Genomic DNA, 9,725 nt, shown 5'->3' on the forward strand with positions numbered 1-9,725 from the left:
GAAGTGCGAGGCAGGGCGTTAGTCTGTGAGCTGCTGTGGGACAGCAAAGCCACAGCCGGCAGCACCGGGCACCTCACAGACCCTCAGTGGCAGGAGGGGCCTGGGGCATCGTGCTCACCCAGGCGGCATGGGGCCAGGGTGCTGGCTGTCACCTCCCCGAGGCGTGTTACTTTGCAACCCACTCCCCAACCTCTCCCTGACGTTTCTAAGCAGAGGAAACCACCACCGCCAGGCAGCTTCCTCCCAGCCACTTTCGAAATAGTGGGGTGGCTGTTGCCATCGCCCATGAGAGCCTTCTGCCGCCCCTCTGGGAGAGGACCCAAGCAGAGTTTGCTGTTTCCCATGGGGCTTCTGCAATGCCTGGTGGCTGCCTTCCTCCTCCTCCTCTTCACAGGTGAGTGCCCTGCCCGATGGCAGAGGCTTTCCTGAGGCAAGCAAGGGGGAATTAAAGTACCTGGGGCTGGGAGCAGCACCTGCATGGATCAGAGGTGCGGGCTGTCTCCTCGGCCACTTTGCCTTCCTAAAGTGGGCAGATGGGACCTTTGCAAGTGGGTGGCTCAGCAGGGTGCTTTGCTGGGGCTGCAGGGCCAGGATGGCTCTGCTGTGGCTAGCACTGCTCTGGCTCAGTGGCCATGGGGGAAGGTGCAGCAGTACGTTCTCCTTTTGGTACTGTGGTTTCACTCCAAAGGATAGCCCAGACCCTGGCAGCATTTTGGTGAGGGGACATGCACGCCCCTGTTGCGCAGCTGCTGGAAGTGCGGAGGAGGTTACCTGACCCCCACTTCTCTTGGGATGGGGGTTCTGAGGGTTTCTTAGGGTGTGCTGCTACCAGCTCCCTTCCCTGGCCTGGTCTTCATGGTTGGGTTTTGACTCAGTGCCCAGGTCCTGTGGGCATTTTGCTTGGTGTGCACACTGGGCACCAGAATAGAGCGAAGCATCACTGTGAGCTCTGCGGGAGGGGAGGGTGAATAGGTGGCCATCACCTCCCTAAACACGCTGCCGACAGAAATGGAGCGAGTCTTTGATGCCTTTCGGTGCCCCTTCCTTTTGGAGGAGCGCTTGCTGGCCCCTCTCCCATGCCCTCCCTGTTTCTGTTCGTGCAGCACCTCTGCATCACCCAGCCTGCCTGTTCCCTCTGCTGTCCCATGTCCCTTGGCTTCTGTGTTGCATCTTCTTCTCTGGCCATGGTCAGCTCTTGGCACCTGCTCTCTTCCCCCCCACCCCCTAGCTTGTGCAGGACCTGAGTGCTTCGTCCTCTTAATTTTAACATACCACAAGCTTCCTGCAATGATCTCCGCCTGGTTGCTGGTCCCTCTGAACAGCTGGCTGAGAGATGCTCTCCAGCCATGAACAGGCTTGACAGCCCTCTGGCCATGATTCTCTGGTCTCTGTCGTGTGACCCAGTGTGCTAGGAGACAAGAAAGTTTGGAGGTCTGTTGTTACAGGACTTGTTCTTAAAATTGCAAGGGGTGTGAAGTCCTTTGGACTTCATGCTTCAAAGGATAAGACTGCACAGCAATTCTTTTCAGTATTACACTGCAGCCCTGTGCACATCCAGACCCAACTGCCATCTTGGTTGTGCAGCCCTCGGGTAGCGTATACCCCTGCAGACACCGCATGTGGCGACTGTTTGCCAGCAGGTTTGGGCACTGGCCAACGGGTGGTGACTGTTCAGAAGGGGCCCCTGTACCGTGTGAGGGGCTCCCACGTCACACTGTGGTGCAAGGTGAGCGGCTACCAGGGCCCGGCGGAGCAGAACTTCCAGTGGTCCATCTACCTGCCCTCGGCCCCCGAGCGGGAGGTGCAGATCGTCAGCACCGTCGACCCCTCCTTCCCCTACGCCATCTACACCCAGCGGGTGCGCAGCCGGGGGATCTACGTGGAGCGGGTGCAGGGGGATGCCGTCCTGCTGCACATCACCGAGCTGCAGGACCGGGACGCTGGGGAGTACGAGTGCCACACGCCCAACACCGATGAGAGGTACTTTGGGAGTTACAGCGCCAAGACGAACCTCTCAGGTGGGTTCCGAAAGAGAGTTTTGCTCCCTCCCAGGCAGGGGTGCAGGCAGGTTTCGACTGTCCCCACCTTTGCTCTGGGGGGAGGTGCTTGTCTCTAGGTCTCTGACAGAGAGGCAGCTGGGGAAAGGGGTGATTAATGGGACTGGTGGGCACAAATTTTCCTTCTCTCTCCACTGTGGGATTGCTATACTGCCCCAAGGGGCCAAGGTAGGGATGCCCAGATCGTAGAATCATAAAATCCTTGGGTTTAAGATGACCTTTAAAGGTCTCCCCACAGCCTTCTCTTCTTCAGGCTGAACAACTCCAACTCTCTCTGTCTTTCTTCATAGCAGAGGTGCTCCATCCCTCAGATGTCCCCTTGCAGGTTGCTCTGGCCATTCCTCCCAGCCAGGGCAAGGGAAGGGAGAGGAAGCCTCTGCTGTCCAATAGCCCAACTTTAACTTCAGTTCCTGATGCAGCCACAGGATTTCACTGCTAAGCGCTTAGGAGGGAGGGAGTTTTCAGGCTCTGTGTGTTAGCTGTTGGTGTCCTCTCAGGTCAGGGTATGGGACTTCACCCAAGCTGGATACCCACAGATAGAGGGAGGTAGCAGCTCCTGCAGAGCACTGGGGAGAGGGAACGCCACGGGGTGGAGAGGCAAAGGGAAAGGCCCTACTGTAATTTGCCAAGTCTACATGGTGGTATGGAACTTCCACTTGGTATTCACCTATTTCCTCCTTTATCCTGATGTTGTACCAGCCTGCACTTGGGGTTGTGAGGGGCTGGATGTTTATCTCCTTGGGGTTGCCTAATTAATACTGGCTGAAGAGGGTACTGCAGACAGATCCACTGTGCTTTCTTCCCTGCTGAGGTTTTAACCACTTCACACCTTGTCATAGGCTGATGGAAGCCATGTCAATCAGCTACAAAAGATATTTCTCCTATGCTGTCAGATCCCTTAGGGCCTGGCTGCAGTTTTGCAGTGGCTGACAGGTTGCCCGTCAAGGCCGAGAGACAATCTTTCCCATGACCTGCTGCTCTCTGTGTTTCTCCCCCATGCTCAGTGATCGCAGACACCCTCTCGGCTTCCATGGCACGCCAGGTCCTCACCCGTGCTGAAGAGGACCCAGTGGAGCTCACCTGCGAGGTGTCCAAGTCCACTGTCCAGCACACGCATCTCTCTGTTGGCTGGTACCATCTTCAGGGAACCGGAGAAAGCCATGCTGAGGAGGTCCTCACCCTCTCCAAAGACTTCGTCTTGAGGCCAGGGCCCTCTTACATGCAGAGGTTTCTGGCAGGGGTTGTGCAGCTGAACAAGGTGGGGAACACGACATACAAGCTCTCCATCAGGGGAGTGGAGCCGTCTGACCAGGGGCAGCTGTACTGTGAGGCGGCCGAGTGGATTCAGGATCCTGATGAAATGTGGAAAGACATCTCTCGCAAGCAAACGGGGAGGACGTCGCTGGCTGTCATGAGCCCAGGTAAGACCCTTGCAAACTCACACGTTGGCTCCAACTCCTTTGTGCATTCTAGGCTCTACAGCAGCAGCCTTCAGTGGCCTTCGCCTGCCTCCGCCACAGCCCGGGGACCCACTGGTGGGTCTGGCTGCATCTGCCAGGCACTGAAGCGGGTGGGCTGGGCTCAGGGCCATGGCAGCCCCTGTTTTGGGAGCTGTTGGTGCATCTTGCTTTGGAGGTTTACATAGCTGAGTCTCTGACGCTGGCAGCGATCATGCAACCTCACAGGCTCACGCAAGGTGTTAGCAGAGAGAGAGCAGCCTGTGACCGCAGCAGCCTGGCTCCTTGGCAGCATTACATTCCAGTGTGCAGAAAACCATGTTGTTAGACTGCCTTGAGGGTGTCTCAGCCTCAAAAACTGAAGTACGTAAGTCAAGTGCCCATCATGGTGCCTTGGCCATGGGCACAGAGGGACATGGGGATGCACTGCGTATGCTGCATGTCTCTGGTGTCTGCTGGAGGTGGCTTGTCTGTCTGTGCTGTCATGAGTCTGCTGGCCTGGGCTTTGTGTTTGCTGCCACTCCTCCGAGTGCCCTGCCTGCCATCCCCCCTGCTGCAAGCCCTTTGCTGGCTGCGGACCCTCACCCTGCTCTTCCTCCAGCTGCATGGGTAGCTGTGCCCAGAGGAAGGGAAAAATGTCTCTTTCCCCCACCCTTTGAGTTTCACCTCAAAGGAGCCAAGGCAAGGCTGTGTCTAATTGATGCCCTTTAAGATAGGCAGTAGATGGGAGCAAGTCTCTCACAGAAAAGATGCCTGGGGAGGTGGTGTACCCTGTCCCCACACCTCGGGGCAGATGGAGGAGGCTGCAGAGCTGGGGTGGTGAGGGGAACTACTGTCTCGAGGGAGGGTAGTGAGTCACAGCAGGAAGCCAAAGAAACGGATGGGTAAGGACCAAAAACCCTGTGTGCAGCTTAAGGGTGCAAGGTACCATGGGGAGGGGAGGGAAGTGCAGTCTCCCACTGTCAGAGCCTGGTTCCCAAAACCTGGCTGACTGGTAAAGCTTTTTCCCCCTTATTATGCACTGTTTGCAACAATGCCTTTCCATACCTGCTGCTGCCTGGCAAGCAATAGCAGTCAGTGTGCTTTCCTGCATCTGCTTGTTTAAGAGGGTTCACCATGACCGGTAGTGTGTGGTTTTGTGTACTGGTGCCACATGATTGCTTAGAAATAGAAAAACCTTGTCAGAGTTTAATATTTGCATGGTGGTAGCCATCAAGGGTAGAAGGGAGGCAATGGTGATAAGAGGACAACATGGTGGTTGTATTAGAGCTGCTGGTATTGCCAGAGGGAAACGGTGGCAGGCGTACGAGCCCTCCATCACATCTGCAGGGCTGGGGGCTCCCTCCAGAGACCTGTGGGAAAGCCTGGGCTGTGGGGCTGAGCACCCCATTTCACCGGGAGCCAGTAACCACTCTGACTGCAGCCAACTGCTCCAGTATTTTCTATAAACTCTCCAGCAAATATTTGGGAATGCCAAACATATCTGCAGCAGCTGGGATTCCTGTTCACAAACTGTTTATGAACCAGTGTTTAAATTCACAGGGTACTCTACTTTCAATAAATTATTTGAGCCCTTCCGGTGGCAGTCTGGGAGCTGCTCTGTTTTACCTCCAAACCACAGTTCATAGCCTTGCTCTTGTTGTTAAACACGGTGGGCAGCACAGTGACCCAGCGGTGTGAGCCAGGCTGCCTGCCCCAGGAGTCGGGGCTCAGCCCTACCTCCTGTTTTTCAGCTGTGACACTGCTGTGTGGGGTCACGGCACAGGGTTTCAGGGTACCCTGTGAGTCTCTGCCTGCAGCCGCTCTTCAGCTGGGCTGAAGCTGGGAACCAGGGTGCATTAGTGACAGAGGCTTTGAATGTCCCATGAGGAAGGTGAATCCTATCACAGGACCCAGATACAGGGTCCTTATCTCAGGTGCAGCTGACTGCCCAAGAGGGTCTGCCAAGGAGAAGATGGCTTTGTGTTCCCCCTCTTTGCTCGACACCTAATGCTGGTTGGTATGGGGGGCAAGACAGGGGCTAGGACGTGACCTCCACCTCCTCTTGCTTCCCTCCAGCCACCCCATGCTGTGATAAGTCTTGACATTTCCGCTTTCTGTAGGAACTAACCCAAAACCTCTCCAACTTGGAGAGCATCTCTTGCCCACATCCTGCAACAGTCAGTGAGGGCTGCAGAATGTGGGACCAGCAGCATCAGATTTAGACAAGCAGCTTGTATGCCAGTCCTCCACGTGCCTTCTCCCACCACAGACAGCAGAGTTAAAAACACTGCTGAGTGATAAAGCCCCTTTTGTGCCCCTTTCTGGTTTAAAGGGATATTTGTTACATGAAGCAGAACAGCTCCAGGAGGCAAGATGGAGCAGCCCCCCGCAAAAGCTGATGCCCCTGGGTTAGGGCAGCTCTCTGTTCGGATGCCTGAGCTGAGGTGGGGTGGCTGTGTCCCAAGGCCATCTGGGTGGGTGCTCTGCTTTGGGAGGGTTAGCTTCTCCGAAGGGGGGATCTTCAGGGCGCTGGTGCTTCCTCCACCTGTGACTGCTGGTTAGTGCCTGGAGCTGGCAACTGTCCCCCCACAGGCAAAATTTTCCATCCTGATCACTTTTCTAATGAAAGAAAATGTCTCAATAGCGAATTCCCTCCCATTTCTCTCTGCATGGCCATTGGTGCTGCCAGGCAGGAGGGAAGTGTGGGCAGGGTCACCTAACATCCTCTTTGCTTTTGATTGCCTACAGACAGACACCTCTCCGTGGATATCACTGCTGCTGAAAGCTCCCTTTCTGAAGGAGATACCTTGCAGTTAAATTGCATGGTGGGAGCCCAGAAGAGCAGCAGGCATTTCCAAGTGCTTTGGCTCCTCAATAGTGTGGAAGTGGCCAGGGTTGACCCCCATGGGGTATTGATTTGGGAGGAAGAATATGAGGAGAGAGCCAAGCTGGGGCAGCTCCGAGCATTCAAGCAAAGCAACACGGTTTATGTCCTCACCATCTATGAGGTGGGACTGAAGGACAGCGGTACGTACCACTGCTCTGTTTCGGAGGTGAAGACTCCTGGAGACTTTCACAGCATCCAAACCAATATGTCATCAGACATCCAAGTCGATGTAAAGCCAATAGGTTAGTAAATCCGAATGGCTGCTCCTCTAGGTAAAGCCTGCAGTGATCTCTGACTGGGGAACACTTCAAGTTTGGCCTCATCTTGGCAGGGGCAACATACCTGCTGTTTGCTGCAAGAATGCCAATGTGCCATAGATTTTGGTAGATGATCATGGGAAAAGCATTTGCTCTGGCAAATGGTAGCATGATAGATGCAGCAGCTATCAGCAAAGTGTAAACTCAGTCTCTTTGCAATGAGTTTTGGGGAAAATAGGTAGAGTTCTGCAGAGATTGGGTCCTCCTTTGTCTTTGGCACAGAAAATTGTAAGCAATGCCTGTTGCTACTCCTGAGGGTCACAGGATGACCCAGCAGAACAGGTACTTCTGGATGGAGGGGATCATTGCAGTTTCCATCAGTGTTCTCCCTGTGTTTTGGAGGGATGACTTGAGAAACCACTCTAAGATGTGTAGGAGACTCTTGGTTTCCTTGTCATAGCTAGACAATGACTATCCTGATGTAGCAGGAGCTGCCTGTTTAAGGCAGAGCTTCCTACTCTATTTCTTAAGTATGTCTTTAGGTATCCACGTCCCAGGAAAGACATTAAAGAAGGAAGAAAAAAACCCAAACCACAAAGCCCTCTCCAAAGTTATGAGAAAAGGCTGGTTGAAAATTTCAGACAATTCCTTTCCTTTTCCAATGTCAAGATTTATCTAGTCTATCTGTTTAATGCCACAGTATCTCTGGTTTTCTCTGAGGAGCACAACAACGTCCCCTCCCACGCAGTAACTGTTTTTTGCAGTGAGCCGCATGCGCCTGTCTGTGTCCACCAGCACGCCACGGGTCATGGTGGGAGATGCCTTGATTCTCTTCTGCGAGGTGCAAGGAGCAATTAGCCCTGTGTCTGTGCAGTGGTGGCACCTGCCACCACAGCATCCGGGTCCTCGGGTGCTGGTGGCCACCATGGAGCAGGATGGGACCATGAGCCTGGGCAGCACCTACCAGGACAGCAGGACTTGGGGGAGCCTCCGGCTAGAGAAGCTGAGCGCTGGTACTTTCACCCTGGTGATCCCCAACACTTTGGATGAGGGTGACGGTGGGCAGTACTGGTGTGAAGCGACAGAGTGGTCCCGAAGCCAGAGCCGGACAGAGGAGGGGGAGACAGCGGTGACAGTCAGCTCCATGGGTGAGTTGGGCCACCCCTATTTCTAGGCTTTCAAGCTGGACGTGCTGGAGGCAAGGCTTGGAGAAGCAACTGGACACATGTGGGTAGGACAGAGGTCTGCTGTGCCCTGAGCTCTGCTGCTGCTGCAGGGTGACCTAAGGCTGATCACTTGGCCCTGGAGTGCCTCATTTTCCCCATTTCTAGCAGGATATTCAAGTCCTCCCTGAGATGTTTTGGGAGAGACAAGTGGGACACAAAGTGCCCAGAGACCTAAAAGGCAACGGCTTGCTCAGCAGGTCTTTCTGACTGTCTCCTTAACTTGAAATACAAAATATCTGTTCTAGCAGCATAATTAATTACAGTAATTAAGCTCAAGGAAGGCACTTGCTGACTTGTATGGTGGCCTTTCAGAGATACATCCTGGTGCTGGCATCTGATCACTTCTCCTGCCCTCCTGTCTGAGCACAGAGCCGCTAACCCTCCCTGGCGTGCAACCCCCACACCGTTTCTTCTTTTGATCGCTGGAATGGGTGCCTTTATGGAGAGGCAGCTTTTGGTTGTGATTTAGAGCGGTTTTCCTTTCTTATTGCTGGGCCTGGGTGCCTGAGAGCACTGGTTGGGCCACAGGAGTTTTTAGGCTTTTGTGGAGGGTGGACAGAAGCAGCAAACAGGGAAGCAGCATCAGCAGAGGATCCTCGGCTCCCTGCCATGGGATGGGACTGGGGAGCCTGGAAGAGAGGGTTGCCTAGGGGGGCTGGGGAGTGGGAGAGCAGGGACAAGGTAGGAGAGCTCTCGGGGAGAGCAGCACCGGCAGAGGAACAGCAGGACTGCTGGCTGCCATGGGGTTGCAGTGGCTGGTGTGGCGGGGATGGCGCTGCATCGAGAGGGTGGTGGCATGGGGCAGGGTTCCTGTCCTGGCGCCAAGGGCTTTCTCCTCCCAAGCAGGTCTCGGTCTGCACGCCATGCTGAGGAGCCGAATTGCCACCGTCAGATATGGGCAGAGTTTTGAACTTGTCTGCCAAGTGAACGCCAACTATACCCTCGAGGAGGTGCCGGTGTCCGTGGGGTGGCTCTTCCAGCCCAGCCCGCCTGCCGGCCACTACCAGAAGCTGGTCCAGGTCCTTCCCAGTGGCACCATGGCCTGGGGGGAAGCGCAGCCACAGTTCCAGGGGAAAGCCCAGCTGACGAAGGCTGCCACCTCCTTCAGGCTGTACATCCACCGTGCTGTGGCTGCCCATGAGGGGACGTACCAGTGTGAGGGGGGGGGCTGGAAGCGGCATGGTCTGGCACCTCGGGGGCAGCCGGCAGCCACCGCCAGGTCCAACGCTGTGGGGATAAAGGTGGTGCTGCCAGGTAAGCAGTGCCATGAACGCTTTTTCAGCAGGGATCTCTCCTTCTGCAACTTTAAATCCATCAAATGTGACCAGGGGCAACCAGAACCACTGATCGCTCAGGTGTGCCCAGCCGGGTCACCCTCTGGGGCCGCATGAGGCGGTGCTGCCTGTCCTGTTTCTTCCTCAGCACCCATGGCTCCTGACAATTGGTGGTGGGGAGTGGCTATTTGTTTGCAAATGATGCCAAGCATATAGGGATCAGCCTTGACACTAGGATTTTAAGCCTTGTTTCTGGGAAGAAGTATTCCCCCCCAAGGAGCCTGCTTGAATGCTAGGGGTGCAAGGTATCTCCCATGGTGTGGGCTTCTGCGGGGCTGTGGGGTGGTAGGGAGAGACTAGCCCCCAAAGCTGCTGCTAGGGAGATGTCAACATCCCCCTGAGCTTCCCTCCATGTATTTGAGGTGCGCTGAGAAAGCATCAGGGCTCACTGCTGGGCTGGGAGCCATCGCTGAGCCACAAGGTGCCAGGGGCTCTGGGTGGAGATATCTCCCCCCAGGCTGGGCTGCGCAGCCAGGGACCATGCTCGGGGTTGCCTTTTACGGCCACCTCTGCAGGCAGGGTCTG

At 55.4% G+C, this 9,725-nt stretch overlaps 1 protein-coding gene across 1 annotated transcript in view; it reads left to right on the forward strand.

The window, feature by feature from the left end:
• The first annotated feature begins 342 nt into the window (after nt 1-342).
• Nucleotides 343-9,725, forward strand: part of LOC104627540 (immunoglobulin superfamily member 2-like) — a 16,096-nt gene continuing 6,713 nt past the window's right edge. The window contains exons 1-6 of the mRNA XM_010295840.1: nt 343-394; nt 1,641-2,018; nt 3,062-3,478; nt 6,245-6,523; nt 7,405-7,788; nt 8,713-9,120. Coding sequence (XP_010294142.1) covers nt 343-394; nt 1,641-2,018; nt 3,062-3,478; nt 6,245-6,523; nt 7,405-7,788; nt 8,713-9,120 — 1,918 coding nt within the window. The remainder of the gene's footprint in view (nt 395-1,640; nt 2,019-3,061; nt 3,479-6,244; nt 6,524-7,404; nt 7,789-8,712; nt 9,121-9,725) is intronic.

This window comes from Phaethon lepturus, unplaced genomic scaffold, assembly GCF_000687285.1.
Source record: "Phaethon lepturus isolate BGI_N335 unplaced genomic scaffold, ASM68728v1 scaffold14021, whole genome shotgun sequence".
Taxonomy (NCBI): domain Eukaryota; kingdom Metazoa; phylum Chordata; class Aves; order Phaethontiformes; family Phaethontidae; genus Phaethon; species Phaethon lepturus.